We start from the raw sequence: 17,920 nt of genomic DNA, 5'->3' as shown, positions 1-17,920 counted from the left end.
GTGTACAGCTGATAGCAACACAGTTCTGCCTGATTTTGGCAAGAAGCTAATTCTCCTGCCATCTGCTTAGACCTTGCAAACTGAGGGCTGTGTCTAAATAGTGGTTTCTATAACTTCAGGGTATGGGTACCCTGCTTGTCTTAAACCAGCCTGTTTGGGCCCTGGTGTCAGTGTAAATTATGGCTGTATGTAGTTCATTACAGGCTGCAAAACAACTGGAGAAAGAGAGTGTTTTTCTACTGTGCATTCTGTGCTGCAGCTACCAGAGTGTTATCTGCATCAGAAATGTGCAGTTTACTGCTGGTACATCTCCAGCATTCCATAGACACTGAGTCTGCTTACACTTAATCATTGCTAGGAAAGCAGAACTTGAAGGGACATGGAGGTGATGTGGCACAGTGGTTGCCTCAGCCTTACTAGAAATCTGTCTGCATTGCTCAAGCTTGCATGGCTGGAGGTATTTAGGCACAAGAAAGAGGATTTTAGGGAAATAGCCTCAGGTTGGATATCTTTATCTTGTTAACATATATCCTTACTTTTCAGGCACAATTTACTTTGCAACTCAGTAAGTGGGTTAAGGACAGCGCCAACTCAAACACTTAGATGCTTTGGAAAATAAGTCATTTGTCATATGTTATTGCCAGTGCCCCCAGCTCTTCAAAAGGAAATCCATCTTCCCATCCAAACGAACCTCAAGAGCTCATCATCCATCCAGCAAGCTATTACTCATTTGAGAAGAGTCACTGGGTCCATGAGAGGACCAAGACCAACATGACAGGTTTGTCAAGCAAAGCTTGATGGACAGATGACCTGAGACTGGAATAGGAACCAAGGCCTCCAGGAAAAAATACTGTCCTTTTGTGAGGAAAACTTGCTAGCTGTGCAAAGCCATCCTTCTGGTGAAGTTTGCCAGGACCTGGGCCTGAATTTGAGAATGGCATGTTTTTCTTGTTGTTTTGATAGACTCTACAAGCCTCTTTTTTACTCTGCAGCTGTACCTCAACCCTTGTTGTGTTGGCTTCATGTCCAACAATGGTTCACTGGCCCTTTCTTTTTTTATCACAGATCAAGCAATTCCATGACAAATAAGTCAGCCTTTTCCTCTGTTTGTAAACTACCCAATTTAGTCCTTGCTCTACAGCAAAAAAGTGATGCAATTATTTATATCAACATGGCCCCAAGCACTTAAAATACGTCAACATTCTGATTATGGCTCTGCATATTTCATTGCCATCACTTAAATCCTACTGCTCTAAACCAGCATCTGTTCCTGTTATTGCATTCCAGTTTAATAGTTACTGTCTATCCAAAGACCCATTATAATGCAAAATGGTCTACAGGTTTTTTTGCTTTCTATAGTAGTCAATGCCCTTTGGGATAAACATTTTCTTTGACATTTGTATGAAATATGTTAAATATTTTACAGCTGAGGAAGGCTATTAAAAAAAAAAATAATTATTTGGTTGTTGTATTTTTTTGTGAGTCTGAGAGTAAGACATCATTTCAGTATTGCAAATATTCCCTCATCCTGCAGTATCGAGACCCTAGTTCTGCCGATGATACTCTGACTGTCTCTCTCTGTCAAGTTCTCTCACCAGCATCCTTATCTTCTTCCTGCACTGTCCCAGCCTGTGAGTGTTTTTGGTGATAATAATCAAACCCACAACTGCTTGTTAAGCTTTCAGTGCTCTTAGCTCTTGTCTCGCTCAGTGTGTGAGTCTTGTTTGGTCCAGCACTGCAAACATACAATTCAACAGCTCCTTATGAGCATCAAGTAGCTTCAATGATTCCACGTGAAATCTTAACGCAGCTGCTGACAGTGGCTGCTTTGTTAGCAATTTCAGAGAATTCTATTAAATGAAAATGGCTGTGTTAAGAGTCTTTAACTGGATCAGGTGATCAAGACATCAGAGAACTTGACTTGCTAAATATGCACATATCTTCTTGAACCAGCTGTCTGCTTTTGTTTCCCGGGATCCCTTATCTTCCTTAGAACACATCTGAAATCCAAAACCAGGAAAGAGACTCTTCTAAAGAGTTCATTCTCATTCCCAGATCTTGTCTGTCTTGAACACTGAAAAAAGGCAGCAGTGTTTCTGTAGATCTTTGTCTGATAATAACATAATGGATGTGCATTAGGTAAGGAGATAATGGAGATTCCATGGTCAACCTTATCTTTGGCATTTTCCATCTTGCAAGAGCTTAACACCTTGCAATCCAGTGATACTCCCACTGTTGATTCCAGCTAGATGTCTTCATACGTGTTATACAAGGCAAAATGGTTTAGGGGAAATAAAAGCAAAATGTTGTATCATTAAGTTTTGAGGAATTGCTGGGTTTTTTCCTTTATCTTTTAAAAACACATATAAGGCAATAGTATCTATAGAGACACACATATTCTGTCTCTCTCACCCTCTATATGTGTGATTCTGCAGAGACATTAAAAATCCTGATTATATGCGCCATTTTGCTATCAGTTACATTAATCTAACTAGATGTGGACTTAGCTTACATGTCTACATCTGAGCAAGTTACCTTTAGCTCCCTTGGTAGTGAGCACAGTACGTACCAGTAGTCACATGAACCTTTCTGAGTGTATTTGCTAGATCTCTATTGACTATAGCATGACTAAACACCTCATACATATGAAGGTATTTCTATTTAGTGAGATTAATCTCATGGGCAAATGACTATGCTTCAAATGTTTCACAAACAAGGAAAATCAGTGGGATTAATGTAAAGTATGTGCTTACTTAGGATATTCTCAGAACATCGAAAGGAGAATATACCTTGTCCAAGTGAAACTCTGTAGTGATTTTGATCAGGCAAAATGCAATAGAAGCATTTAAAATCTGACAAGGACAGTTGATTTTACAGAAGAGTGCCATGAAATTTTTCATGACCAGAAATGGAAATACAGTCAGAACAGTGCCCAAAGCCATTCACCTTTCACTGTCGTAACTGTTACTAGTTCATTAGCTGTCACTAGTTAATGGCATTATGGTGATGCTCAAGTCTCTCTGTTATCTACTTTGAATCTTTTGTGATGTCTCTATTGACATGACCATTTGTGCCCAAAACCAGATAGCTGCTTTACTTATCCATCAAGCAGCCACATATCTTTTACAAGAGGATGCATCTCATCCATCTTCTTAATCTCCTTTCCAGCCCTAGAGAACCTGATGCTGGAATATTTCCAAGGAGGTTCTTGATCAACTTGCTGTCACATCCAGATGTGGCCTATTCAGAAGACAGGTAGAATTGACCTTTAGCTGCTGCTAAATATTTGAATGAAGTTGAACATCCTGATATACTTCCAGGGACTTAGTATAGACCTATGACCATGGAATTTGGAGATCAGTCGGGTATGAAGTAGAACTTAAGTTCATACCTGACTCACAAAAGGCTCTTTTATAAGTACAGGGGAAAAAAAAAAAAAAAAAGAAAAAAGAAAAAAAAAAAAAGTCTGTGTCTAAAGAGCTCTAATTTCCTGTATGAAACCAACAAAAAAACCCCCCAAACCAGAAAAACAGACTGAGAAGAATATAGTGCTTATTCGTGAGGGGATCACAGTCAAACGTGATAACAATGGCTTATTCTGTCTGAGTGTTCTAAATAGGTTTCAAATAACTTGCTGCTTTTTGATGCGCTTTGTGTTTCTAAGGCTGACAATGGGAATATCAGAAGAAAAGGTTCAGATGAACAGTGGGAACAAAACACTGCTGAAGATTGAAGAGGATGATGTTCTTAGGAGTCTGGAGTTTTAGCTCTCAGTTGTGCATGAAATTTTAAAACCTCATTCTCTATTGAAGGCTGTAAAGAAGAAATACAAGTTGGGAAAGGAAAAGGTAGGGAAGGTGTGAAGAAGAGAGGATTATATAGCAGTGGGAAATTAGTCCAGGTGAAAGTCTGTGTTATCTCCTTCTTTTTCCTTCTGTTTTTCACTCCCTCCTCTTCTGTCTGAATTTTCCCTGCTGCTTCATTTTGTGCACAATACCAGCAGCAGGTTATTATTAACTGGTGTAAGCAGATAGTGATTTGTGCTGAGCTGAACTCAGAACTGGTGTCCTGACAGGCACATGCAAACAGAGGACAAAATGAGGTTGCTCTTCATTCTTTTTTTCTGAGTGACCTGACCTAAATTTGCACAGCTGTGTTCACATTTAATCCTGCCTAATAGCTCAAAGGCTTTATATCTCTTAAGAGCAGCCTACTGGCACCTGAAATTATTCTGGCTCTCATTCAGTTCTGCCCTACAAATCCTCTGGCACAACCTGTTTGGTTTTGGCTCTGTTTTGTTTTTTCCCTAGTAGATTTATTCCTCCAGCTAAATACCCTTGAAATGACCAGTTTATGAAGGATATGATCTAGACCATTGATTCTCAGCCTTCTTGAATCTGGTGACCTGTGAAAATTTTCCATCATGAATTGGTTCTACAAACAGAATGTGAGACAGATTTAAGTAAATTGTTGACTTGTTTTCACAAGCTACTTTCTTTGGATTCATTTGGTACACTCTGTTTTCACCCATGACTATGTGGACTGTATATTTGAAGTTATAGACCTAGAGTGAAGGTTTCAACTGTGAGGTGCAAGTGATTTTACTCATAAGGCTAATTCTGCTGCTGGAGGTTAAATGTGTACCTACCCCTAGTGTTTCACTGGTACTTTGTGAATTCCAGTTGTGCTTGAAATAGAAAAAGAGCAGTGGAGTACATAAGTGTAAAAAAAAGTTACATAAAACAAAACTGCTCCTTTATTTGCTCTACTCTGAATACTCTTTGGGTTCTGAGTAATTCTTTAAAGGATCATTTGTTATTTGCCTTCTACATCTCTAACTCATCAGGTTTGGTGGTAACAATCAGCAAATCTTGAGAAAAGTGATTCATGGTGTTGCACTTTTAATGAACATACGCCTAATGCATCTGACAAACTTGAGCGCACTGATTTTCCTGAGAACATTGAACAGCAAACTTTCTCTCCTTTTTTTAATGTTAGAAGATTATTTTCAGGGCTTGTATCCAAACTGAGTTAGCTCTTTAGAGGAGAAAATAATAAATTAACCTTTAACATTTTGAACTATGCTGAATGCTTATGCAATGGAAAACCAAGTTAAATAGATATGATTGAATGAAACTACATGCCAAGCATTTGATTTTACCTGTGTCACAAGCCTTTGCTTTGGCTTGTATATTGAAGAAAAAATGTGAAGGATTATAGCAGACTGGAAACCTAAAAACCTTAGCTAAAGGGATGAAAGGGATTATTGCTATCTTGTGCTGTGATATTATCATTCTGTAAACTGTACTGGGCAATGTTAGGTGGTTGTAAAGATTGGAGATCTTACAAAATAATCCCTTATACTTCCATGGCTAAAAGGAGTATTAGAAGGTTTCTCATGGCTAAGGATAACATGATTTCTGAAGAAAACTTGAGACTGAAGCTTGAAATGGTAATACATATTAAAACAAAGAGATAAATCACAGAAACAGTGACCTAAAAGTTCACTGAAAGATCTGAAAGTGGATTTTGTATGTGTGTTTAGGAAACAAACTAACAAGACTTCTGGTGGAGTTCTAAATCATAGAATCATAGAATCATTTAGGCTGGAAAACACCTTTAAGATCATCAAACCATATCGTCATAGAATCATAGAACAGTTCATGTTGGAAGGGACCTTAAAGTTCATCCATTTCGAACCCCTCTGCCACAGGAAGGGACACCTTCCAGTAGACAAGGTTGCTCAAAACCCTGTTCAGACTGGCCTTGGGCATTTCCAGGAATTAGATGGTAAGGAAGCCTGACAGCTGGGATCCCTTGCTGAGGGTAAAACCATTGACAAAGGAACTGGAAAGCAGGTAGGAGTCCTCAGTCTTTGTCAATGACTCCTGTCAAGTGTGAAGGACGAGTATCCCTTCAAGGAAGAATTTGAAAATCCCAAAGCAGCTGGGCTAGCACTGAGGAACGTGCTCAGTATCTGAGGAAATTAGTTGCGTTGGAGGTGATCTATAATGACCTAGCATTCAAAGACCCACATGAAATCTGGTGCATGCGGTCTGTGTGGTAGAATTTTGTATGAAATGCACTGATGTCACACTGGAGAGATGTGGAGGCACCAATTACAGATGAACTGGACAGACAGCTCCAAGAATACAAAGATAATCTCACTCCCTCCATGTGTGCCTGTGTCTCTGCTGTGAACAGGCTGACCCAGTAAATGTTCGAGCAAGCCAAGAAGTGGAGGTCTTCTTCATGTGCTCCAACCAGGGCCTCAGCAGTTAAGAGTTAGCCTTTTTCTGATCAAGGGAAAGGCTACCAGAGACCCAAGGAGTGATCAGTAATACTCGTTCATATGGACAGTGCAAAAGTCTAATGGACAGTGGAGGCTAACAGTGGAATATCAAGGCCTGAACAAAGTCACACCGCTGCTGAATGCTGCCAAACTGGATGAAGATGATCCATGATTTGAGTTGCAAATTATGGGAATTGCTGTATGAGGGATCCCTTGATACTAGCCAGGCTAAGACCAAGAAGAGGAGTTCATTGAAATGTTAAACCGTATAACCTGGCTTTTGTGGTTTAAGTCCAGCCAGCAACCCAGAACCACACAGCTGCTCACTCATTCCCACACCCCTCGTTTCTCTCCCGCTCCCAGAGGGATGGGGAGGAGAATTGAAAGAATGTAACTCCCACGGGTTGAGATAAGAGCAGTCCAGTAAACTAAGGTATAACACAAACCACTGCTGCTGCCACCAGTAATAACAATAAGGGAAATAACAAGGGAAGAGAATACAACCACTCACCACCAGCAGACCGATACCCAGCCTGACACAAGCAATGATCTAGCCCTTCTAAACACTGCCCCCAGTTTATATACTGGGCATGGTGTGCTGTGGTATGGAATACCTCTTTGGTTAGTTTGGGTCAGGTGTCCTGTCTCTGCTTCCTCCTGCCTTCCCCTCCTCCCTGGCAGAGCATGAGACTCACAAAGTCCTTGGTCAGAGTAAACATTACTGAGCAACAACTAAAAATGTCAGGATTATCAGCGCTGCTCCCAGGCTAAAAGTAAAAAACACAGCACTGCACCAGCTACTAAGAAGGAGAAAAATGACTGCTACTGCTAAACCCAGGACAGCTGGCCCAAAGAAACCAGGGATGGAATTTGTAATGGAGGTAACTAAATGGAAGTAAATAAATTGCTGTAACCCATGATTTGAATTGTATGTTGTAGGAATTACTATAGCAGGAACCACCTGAGGCAATGGAAGACAAGCTTTGCAGGCAGTGCAAGTGCAACAGTGACTCGATCTGAGCTGGCTTTGCTGCCTTATAACTCCATGCAATCACATCACCTCTCCGGTCCAGTCACCACCATAACATATGAAGCCCAAAGTCACAGACTAAATGAACTCAGCAGACATTTGGTTGACATTTGTGGATGTTTATGGACATTTCACGGACATTTCACAAGGGTGGTCCATAAACTAAAGGAATAATATTTGTGTATTATGTCAAAGGAATGGTGGGGGGTAATAGGAATGTATTGGACAGTGTGGGACCTGAGCATGATGTAAATGCCTCAGCAATGCTGGGAAAACAAACAAAACCATTTTAGGAAAATAAGAGGTATTCTGACTAAAATTAAATGCCATCTCTATCCTAGAACAGTCTAAAAATGTAATATTTACGAGATATCCAGGTTCTAGGCCTTATTTTGTTGGTGATTTGTAAAAAGAAAGGATACAATGTAAAATATTGTAACTACCTAGTTTTGCTAAACAAGCCTTGTCATTTCTTCATATCTTTAGTATTGTATTTAGACTGCCTCCTTTTAAAAGTGTAAAGGAGGTACCTTGCCGTCACCCAAAACCTTAGACAAGAATTACTGGCTTGACTGATTTTAACAAAATGAGTTCTTACCTTTTGAAATCATTGTTTTGTTGAAGACCTCGTGTTTCCCATTTTCCTGGGGCCTGTAGAAAAAAAGTGAGAGGTTCTGTATGCCAGAGAAGGGTTAATGACAATGTTGTACTGAAAGGACTTACTGACATTGTGGCTGCTTTGACTCAAGCAATTAATGTATGCTCAGACATGGCTATTGAGATGCAGTCACTGCTGTAAGAACTGGGATCCAGTTCAGCTGCATGAAGGTGAACATTGGAGCAATTTAATTAATAAAGAAAAACAAACAGAAAAAAAGACTTGGTTTAATGACTGCTTCTTCTAATTCTTTATTCTCAGAGCATATTCCTGTGTGTTTATCATTCTCCTGCTCTTCCTTACTTAGAATTTTACAGCAGGCTAAGGCAGAGAGAGGAGAATAAGGGTATCTCACTGTGACTTCAACACACTTAATCAAGGAATTCTTAATAAATAAATAAATAAATTAAGGCCAGCTCACAACAAATGCTGGTTTCTGAAGAAATTAACAATGAAATAAAAGCTTTAAAAGCAGTAAGGACAGTGGTGCAATATTGAAGATGATATGTGCTGTTTTTCTAGGAGCTTCATTTTCCAGCTCTATTCTCTTAGATGAATGTCTCTAGATTTATGAGTCACTGCCCTTTATCACATGGTGTTTTGTTCTTTTGTCATTGGTATTTTTCTCTTTTCTCTTCTTTTTTTTCCTGGCTCCTGTGATAGAGAGGGACAGGAATAGTGAAAGCACTAAAAAAGTCTGCTTGATTTTTCTCTCAGATATGATTGAACAAATGCTGGAAAGTTCAGGGACTTTCAGAGCACGCAATGCCTTGTCCTTATTTCCACCCTGTTCAGTCCCCATCTCACCTTCTTCTACTCCCCTTGGTTGGGTTGATGCTGATTGCAGCAGAAAATTGACAGACTTGTTTTTAACTTCAAGGCATTTAACAGTTGTGTGTGTGGTGCATAATCAACTACTAGCCTGTTGTCAGAGGGCTCAGTCAGTTGACTGTATCTCTAAAGTGTCATTCACACAAATACTGTGAATCAAAAAAGATGCAGAGAGCAATGGAGGATAAAGATGGATAAAGCTTTTGCAGTATGGGCAGTATCGTATGTTGTACAATCTCTAATACAGAAGGCACCACCACTGTCAACAATGGAGGTAAGGGGATTAAAATGAAGCTTTCCCTTAAAAATGCAAGTGAGACAGTCTCTAATCTTTAAACATATAGATTTTCATGGAATTTTATTTGTATAAAGGATTCTTATTTTCTGTCATTATCTTCTTACTGCAAGTAAAATGACAATTGAAATTAACTGCGTCTCGCTAGGACACCAGCTCTAGTTGGAAGGACAGACTGTCAAAGTGGTGACCTGACTTGTAACATTGGTGCATGTAGGACAGCAGAGCACAAACGGTGACATTAGCAGCACCTTATGAAACATTCCAGTGCTTTGGAGTGATGAGAAACATCATGGAGACTGCTTTTACAGAAGCATATGCCAAAAGCACTTCCCATGTTTTTTTAGTAGTTTAATAGCTTCACATTGATATTAGCTTGTGTTGTCTTCAGTTCTCTTCTAGGAAATGTAAAGATTTTGACTTATAAATGGGCATCTAAAAAAACCACACCTGTGTATGTCCTGGGTTTAGCAGTAGCAGTCAATTTTTCTCCTTCTTGGTAGCTGGTGCAGTGTTGTGTTTTGACTTTCAGCCTGGGAACAGCGCTGATAACACCGATGTTTTTAGTTGCTGCTCAGTAATGTTTACTCTGACCAAGGACTTTGTGAGTCTCATGCTCTGCCAGGGAGGAGGGGAAGGCAGGAGGAAGCAGAGACAGGACACCTGACCCAAACTGGCCAAAGAAGTATTCCATACCACAGCACGTCATGCCCGGGGAGGTAACTGGGAATTACCTGGAAAGGCACAGGTTCTTCTGGGTCGGGCTCATTTGGGCAGGTGGTATCATATTCTCTTCCCTTGTTATTTCCTTTATCATTATTATCATTGGTGGTAGCAGTAGTGGTTTGTGTTATACCTTAGTTACTGGACTGCTCTTATCTCAACCCGTGGGAGTTACATTCCTTCGATTCTCTTGCTGATCCCTCCGGGAGCTGGGGGGGGGGGGGGGGGAGAGGGAGGAAGAAAGAGGGAGGAAAAGGGGGGGGAGTGAGTGAATGAGCTGTTTGGCTGGGTTCAAACCACAACAGTGTACTAAAGCCTTCCCAAGAATTACCTCTGTGTTTTTCTTTAACAAACTTCTCACTAGATAAATGATGATATTTCAGTGCTGGCAACATCCCCTATCGTGTTTACAATGTTAATGTAATGGCATCCTTCACTTAAGTATTCTTCACACAGACTATTCCTCTATTTATAAACCAAGGTTGTCCTGCATAGTGATCAGTGAGTAAGGGGTGGTCAGATGTCTTTCACAAACCTTGGATTTTGAAGGGCTATGATCAAGTTCCTTTAAGCAGACATCTCGTACCTTGGTGCATCATTTTAAGGACTTGTGTTTTCTTGTTCCAGTGGTGCCTGTAGCTGTTTTACCAAATTTCAGAGCTTCTTTCATTGAAGAATGATGTCCATGTCTCTGAGCAGGTTTTCTTTGAACCTTGATAAGTGCCATGATGATAAGGTGCTCCAGAGCCTCCTTTTAGTACTTGTCATGTGTTCCCTACAGTGCTCTGCTCCTGAGGGCTCAGTCTATATAGCCATCTGACATAGTATTTGTGTTCTCTGATCCTATGCTGTGCTGGTGGGGTGGACAGAATTCCAACCTGGTGTACTACTTATTTACTCCTTCATTCTGGTGATCAGTGAGGCAAATAAGTTACGGAAACAGCTGGGTTTTTTTTAGGACAATTCTTTCACATTTGTTCTGAGAAGGTACAAAGCATGAAAAAGAAAATGTAAATACAGAGAATACCTTTGCATGTATTCCCATGCATTTACTTTTTCTTTTACCCTAGCTAACCCTGTTTTCATGTTATGCTTTCTGTCTTTGACAGTATTAGTGTTGGTCTGAACTGGATGGTCATCCACTCACACCTCTCTTCTTTAAACTGGTATCTTCAAAAGCATGGAGTTTCCTTTGATCCTGAGCTTTTGGTCTAGGGAAAAATGTCTCAGTACAACATGCAGACTTATCCAGAGGCAATTCTTCCATTTAGCACTCTCCTTGAGGCTAATACCTTGTCAGAGTATTGCTTTGTAACATTGTGTGGTTTTCTCTTGGCTTCCTACACTCAGTCTGCTTTGCTTTGATACTGCACACTGAGATGAAACTATAACACACATAGCCAGGTGGATATGTCATACACAATGCTTATAAACAATATACAGATCCTTAGAAACCAGTGCAGAAAGGTGAAAGAAGCATTAGTCTCATTCCCGTTGAAATAAGGAAAGAAAAAAAAATTGCACTTTGTCAAGTTTCAAGTTTCCTTCTCTGCTCCTAAATCATACCTAATATGGGCTAATGTAGAGTTCTGTACCTTGAAGGTGTATTAGAGAGCCAGATGGATAGCTTAGCAATTATCATAGAATCATAGAATGGTTTGGGTTGGAAAGGACCTTAAGATCATCTGGTTCCAACCTCCTGCCATGGGAGGGGACACCTCACACGAGACCATGTTACCGAAGGCCCTGTCCAACCTGACCTTGAACACTGCCAGGAACAGAGCATTGTCCTTTTCTTTCTCATAGTTATAGATGTGTGCTACATATATTGCATTCATCTCATGTCCCATTCTTGTCATTCCAAAGTCAACATCTGCACTGTTAGTTTTTTAATGAAAAATCAACAACCTTTTAACTCTGGGATGAGTACTTTTAGAAAAATGGCAGTACTTGAGAGGACAGACAGAATGAAAACATAGTTTAAAATAATCAGTGTAATAAGCCAGGCAGTTGGAAAATTACTAATCAGGAGTGAGCACTGGGACTTATCAGAAAGCTACAGCCTAATGCTTATTTGAGGACTTTATGTATCAATGTCCTCTTCATTCCTGGTTCATTGGAAGAAGCAGTCAAATCTTTGAGTGCCATAGAAATTACTGATTAGTACATATGGAGAAATTCTTTGCTTGGCAGTCTGAGCTCTATGTACACATAGGTATTTTAACCTATGTCTCAGATAGAGGAATTATTAGCAGCCCTGCCATGGATCATCCTCAGAGTTTGTACTTGGCTGCTATCAAACAGCTACTAAAATGATGCTTTTGAATGTGTTAAAGAAATCTGATCTCTATCTGTAGAGATCTGTGATGGTACAGGCAATTTCCAGACAGCTTGCAGATTGCCAGAAGTAATCTTGAGGGGAGGAAAGGAGGAAAAGGTAAATTAAAAATTCAAAATCTGCCCCAAATCTGTAAAAGCCCTTGGCTTTCCTCTGCTGCAATTAGGGGAATGTTGAGGGTTTACACTGGTGTATTGAGTAGGGCTGGTTTGGAAATGTACTTTTGCAAAGATTCCTTGAGGTTGCTTCCAACCTGGATTATTCTATGATTTGATGAACTTATGAGATATTATCTGTAAGTGGCTGTAACATTTCAAATTGTGATCTGGCTGTTGTGGCCTGTTAGGTGCTTTGATTGCCAGCATTTCCCTTAGAAGAATCTCTTTCATTCATTAATATTTAAATTATTCATATTTCTTCAGAAGCTTCCCTTCTGGGAATTTAGTTAAGTCATAGGAAGGGTCAAAAGCAAGAGACAGCTGAATTCTTGCTCTCATCTGTCTAAGGCTTTTGTCTTTTGGGCCTGTGCTTTTATAGAAATGAGCTGTGCTGACCCTGGATATCTGCCATTTGGTAAAATGGGAAGGAAAAAATCAATTTCCCATATGAGAGTAGCAAGAGAGTTAATTAAAATTTGCTCTGAGATTCTTGCACATAATATGTTATTTACTTTTTGCTTCTTATACTTTGCATAATATTATCATTCTGTCCTCATGCTTAATTAGACTTTTTACCTCTCTTAATTACTGCTTTGATCTGGCTTTTAGCAAGTCTTCCTGAAGATGGAGCCCAGTGATGTTACTGGAAAGGTTCCAGTTGATTTCAGTCAATTTCAAGCTTTGCATGAACCCAAAGATGCTGAACAAAAAGTAGTAATCCATTCATGGGTTTGTTAAGCAAAATACTTCAAATGTTCATAATGCCTCTATATATGTGTTGTTTAGGTGATGACCTGAAAAAACCATGTCTGAGGTCCAGGGAACGGTCGAGTTTTCTGTGGAACTACACAAATTCCATAATGTGGACCTCTTCCAGAGAGGGTGAGTTGATGTTTCCATTAATTTACAGCTGATAACACTGGAGTAGTTTACAGAAAAGAGTTAAACTGCAAAACAGGTTCTTTTCTGCCAAATGCAGTTATATTTCATGCAATCTTCAAGGCAGGGAAGGATGTCATTGGGCTTTCATTGCTGTCAAGGAAGATCAATGTACATTACTTTCACTATAAAGTCAGACTGACTGACTTGTTTTTGTAATACAATGCTGTAATGCTCCAAATTACTTTAAGCATCTGTTCAGATATAAGTACAATAGCTGCTTTAAATGCTTCTGGACTGGTTTTGAGCCTGTGTGAAATTATAGTTGTATTGAACTATAAGGAAAACATGTTCATTTTGGGGTCATAAATCTAATGGCAATGTTCTTTTAATGAAATTAGCTAAATCTCACCATTTCACAAGGGAAAATAAATGCTCATATTTGCCTAAAGCTCTGTTTCTGGTGGATATGTTGTTTTTTCACATCCCCCTAAGTTAGAAGAACGTGTATAACTTCTGCTTTACTTAATTCGCTGTTCTTTTGTGCCACTCTTCCTAATAGTTTTTTTAACAACCTGGTGGCTGTGGAAAAGCCTGACCAAGGGTGAGTTGTTACTCTTCTTGCATATCGAGCCTTATATGTGTTATTCAGTGAGGAAATTATAAGGTAAAGAAACACTTTTTGAGGAGACCAGAAGACCCAGATAGGTCAAAAGAAGGTACTTCATGGACAACAGTGGGTCTAGTGAAGTCTTATTTTCTTTACTCTGTGAGGACTGATGAATACAGAGCCCTAAATACTTTCTCTCAAGCCTTAGCTTGGTACAGGGGTGGTTCACAGCAGATTTGCTCATCAAAAACACCATTTCCTGCAAGGAAACCATTAAATTGTTTCAAGTATTGGGAAAGATTAGGTAGAGTTGTTCCTGTCTGTATACAGGCTTCTTGTTATGTGTTTTTACTGTGATGAGTTATGTGGGAAAGATGCTGTGAACTTGAATGAAGGAAACATGGCTCTATTTTGTTTTAACAGCTGGCATCTGTCATTCTGTTAACATCTTCAAGTGAATAAACACCAACTTTATGTTAGAAAGCATTCTGACTATACCAAGTACTTTTCATATGTGTATATATATATATATATATGCACACGTATAAAGTGCTCTGTGTTGGAGTTGTTTGGTTTATCTGAGACATAAAAGAACCCTCCTGTGTCTTCTGGTCTTTATGACCTTAGAAGATAATTCTAGCTATAGATTTTTTTCCTGGTTTCTGGTGATGCGTGTAAATGTTTCTGATCTTACATTTGAAAATCAACACTCGTCTGTGGGTTCAATGATTGTTTTGGACTTAGATGGTAGGATGTATAGAGGTTAGCCAGGAATCTTCCCACTTTGGACGTTACTGTGTGATGGGCTGCCTGTTTTTTGTCATATTAGTCTGCTTTTGCATTCTATAATTTCCATAAAGTACTTTTGTTGGCTTTGACAGTCACATCAAATCTCTGGTGTGGGGGTAAACCTGGTGCTAACACAGTTAATATATTCTGCTGTCATATTAATGAGCTAGTAATTACCCTTGCTTTTTTCCCCACTGGTGCTTACCTTGCTTTACTGATTAATATTCCAAACACACAGGACTACAGGTTATGCTGCATTAATTTGTTTACAGTTATTTTTCTATGTATCCTGCATGCTATTGCATTTATATAGTGTACACATATAATGTTCGCATTTCCAACTAAATCATTTATTGTGTCTTAGATTTGATGATCAGTGTCCTTTGGTTGGTTTCATCTACTCAGCAGTCCCTACCACCGTAGTCTGGAAGTGTGAAGAAAATGAGTAGATGAGCTTGCCAAATTTAATTTTAACTTGGGCACACTTTCTTACAGTTTTCCCCTATTGCCATTGTTTTTATTCACTATAGACATCTGGGATATCTTGGACTGACTTATGATCTCCCCAGACGAGAAGGTGGTAGAAGTAATAATGATGGGAATTTTCTATGTAACTAGTGTTTTTCTTCTTTTAGTGCCTTGTAAACTGAGTCAATATTACTCTGTCCTACTGAAGGCCAGAAAGATGATTTATGAAAGGTTGTCCATCAGCACAGCAGCAGAGCTGAAGTGAATCTTAATTTCTATGAGAACACAACATATTAGGGTTTTTAACAATAAAGCCAATATTATTAATGTGTTGGTTTAACAGTATTAATAATAATTAACAGTATTAATAGTTAACACTATTAGTAGCTAACATTATTAATAGCTAGCAGTATTAATAATAATTTATATAACTTACTCTTTCTTTTGACACTTTGGTACAAAAACAAAATAAAAAAAAATCATAATAAAAAAACCTGGTTATGTATTTCCACAAATACATAACAGTCCTGCTACTGCCTGCCTTACTGACAGAAGGTTGAAATTCCTGGGTTGGAACTGTGTACATATGCATAAATAAGGACAGTATTTTCCGAAACACTTAGTCTTGGCTAGCTGTCCTAAGGATAGTGCCTTTAGGGAGAGTGTGTCTGTGCCAGCAGTGAGCCCCCTGGAGAAGAGCACTCCATGCAAATAAAGGAATGCATAAATCAATACATTTAGCAAAAGAATCCTGGGAGAATAAGCCCTTCTGAAGCCGTTAGGTGATGGTTAATAGTAAAACTTGATTAAGAACACGATCTGCTGGCTGTAAGCCACAGAGTAAAAGTGCTTTAAAATGCAAGGCCTTCAGTAATGGTCTTGTTCTAGTTTTGATTGCACTGGAAGCTATTTTGAATTCTATACGCACACACAGCCAGTTGCACCTTTCCCTCTCCACAAGAAATGGAATCTCCTTAATCTATCTGAATAGCACCCTGTGATATTTGAATCTCTTAACCTGTATGAATGTTTAATACTGTAAAGTGACTCAGATACAGAAGTAATGATTTTTAAAAGATATATGTTATGGTTATATGTTTCTAGCATATGTAACAAGAACAGTCATCCTCACATTTTGTGTTGCAGGTAGTTTACTTCAGTCAATTAGTGTTAAATTTATCTTCTGAAGCTCAGTTGTAAGTGTCAGTATTTATAGACATCAAAGGTTAAATGTTGTAGGTGCTACTATAGGGGAGAGAAAGAAGCTTTTCTTTGGTCAAACCAAAGGATTTGCAATACTGTTTGACGCCAGAGTTCTAAAGGTTGACTAATAAGTAATGCAATTTCTGGGAAACATTTTCAAGTTTTCGCTCCTTAATTCTCTCCACTGTGTGCTGCTTAATAACTGGTGACATATTTTCTCTAGTGAAATTATCTGATTCTGATTTTCCTTAATAAAGTAGGAAATAAAATTATCCCTGACTGCCAGAGACCGATTAATTGATCTGTCTACTTCAGTCAAAAGCAATCCTTCTTCACCTTTTTTTCTTAAAGCTTTTCAAAACCTATTCGAAAGAGAAAGAAAGACCAGCAACCCACAACTACTGTGTTCACAAAGCAAGCAACTTTTGGAGTCAGTGAGGGAATAGAAAGCACAAATAAGGTAAACATTGACTTAATAACACTAGGATTTTGGGAAGGAGGTATTATAAACCAAGATAAGTCATTAGTTACCAATCAGAAGACTGGATCAACTGCTTATCAGTCTTATTATTCTTCAGATTCAAGGCTGCAGTTTGTAAGTGTCTGACACACTGATGGTTTATGTGTGTAAGGTGTGGTGGTGAATAAATTGAGCAGAAAAATGACATCCAGCTTCTAAATGAATGCAACTTTGCACTGGGGAAAAGATCAATGCTCTCAGAGTTTACAAAACCATGCAAGTATCAGATGAAGTATCAGTAAAATTCAGAGCTGCTGAAAACAGGGTCTTCTCAACAGGGTCTTCTTTTTATGTGGTAAAACATCCCTGCTGCTTACATGGAAAATGGTATTTCTGTACTTAGTCATGAAGTGTTGCCTACAGAGACAAAATGAAGCAGTTGCTTTCCTCAGAAAACTGGGGTTCAGCAATCAACTAATGCCTTTCTTGTCAGGATGGATATCTTGAAAATACATATTGTATCCAGGGGTTCATCCCTTACTTTTATCTGTTGTCTATTAGGACATGGAGTCTTTGAGGTACAGTGTCAAGCCCTTAGTGAAATGGGTTAGTGGTGGACTTGGAAATCCTGAGGTAATGGTTGGTCTTGATGATCTTAAATGTCTTTTGCAACTTAGTTGATTCTATTATTTAAAAGTCTAGGACAGAGGGAAATCTTGTTACTTTTTCATAACAATATACATTTTTTCAGGCTGAGAACCTGCTGCATTGAACTGGCAGGATTGAAAGCAGTGAAGCACAAACCCATACACATGAATTTAGTTGTGGTGCTGGTGTTCATTAAGATAAACAACAATCTCCCAAACTGTAGTAAATGTTCAACTTCAGGAGAATCATGTATGATGACTTATTTCCATAATAGTTGGTGAAGACAATTCTCTCATTTGGTTAGTTAGTGTAGCCACCTTTAATTTTCAGGCACCCCGTGTCTACTGAAGAGATGGATGTCCAGTGCCAGTGCTAGGGGAAAAAGACTGAAACTAAATAGAGTGGAGCCTAAAATATGAGGCTGTTCTGCAGATGAAGAGCAGCATCTCAACAAACTCTGCTAACTATCAAAATAATCAGTCAAAAGTAGGATACTCTTGTATCTGGAAATAATGTTCCTCCTTCAAAAAAGCAATAT

General features: G+C 39.0%; 1 protein-coding gene across 2 annotated transcripts in view; it reads left to right on the top strand.

The window, feature by feature from the left end:
* FAM135B (family with sequence similarity 135 member B) overlaps positions 1-17,920 on the top strand; it is a 194,415-nt gene that overhangs the window by 48,315 nt on the left and 128,180 nt on the right. For both annotated transcript variants that reach the window (XR_009728579.1, XM_061374147.1), the window contains exon 2: positions 13,112-13,207. Coding sequence is in view for 1 of the 2 variants with exons in the window: in XM_061374147.1 (XP_061230131.1) it covers positions 13,131-13,207 (77 nt within the window). In the remaining variant the exon portion in view is untranslated. The remainder of the gene's footprint in view (positions 1-13,111; positions 13,208-17,920) is intronic.

The sequence above is a fragment of the Neopsephotus bourkii genome, unplaced genomic scaffold (assembly GCF_033783945.1).
Source record: "Neopsephotus bourkii isolate Nb327-2 ecotype Australia unplaced genomic scaffold, CSIRO-AGI_Nbou_v1 NB_1637, whole genome shotgun sequence".
Lineage (NCBI taxonomy): Eukaryota > Metazoa > Chordata > Aves > Psittaciformes > Psittacidae > Neopsephotus > Neopsephotus bourkii.
This window is presented reverse-complemented; position numbering and strand designations above follow the sequence as displayed.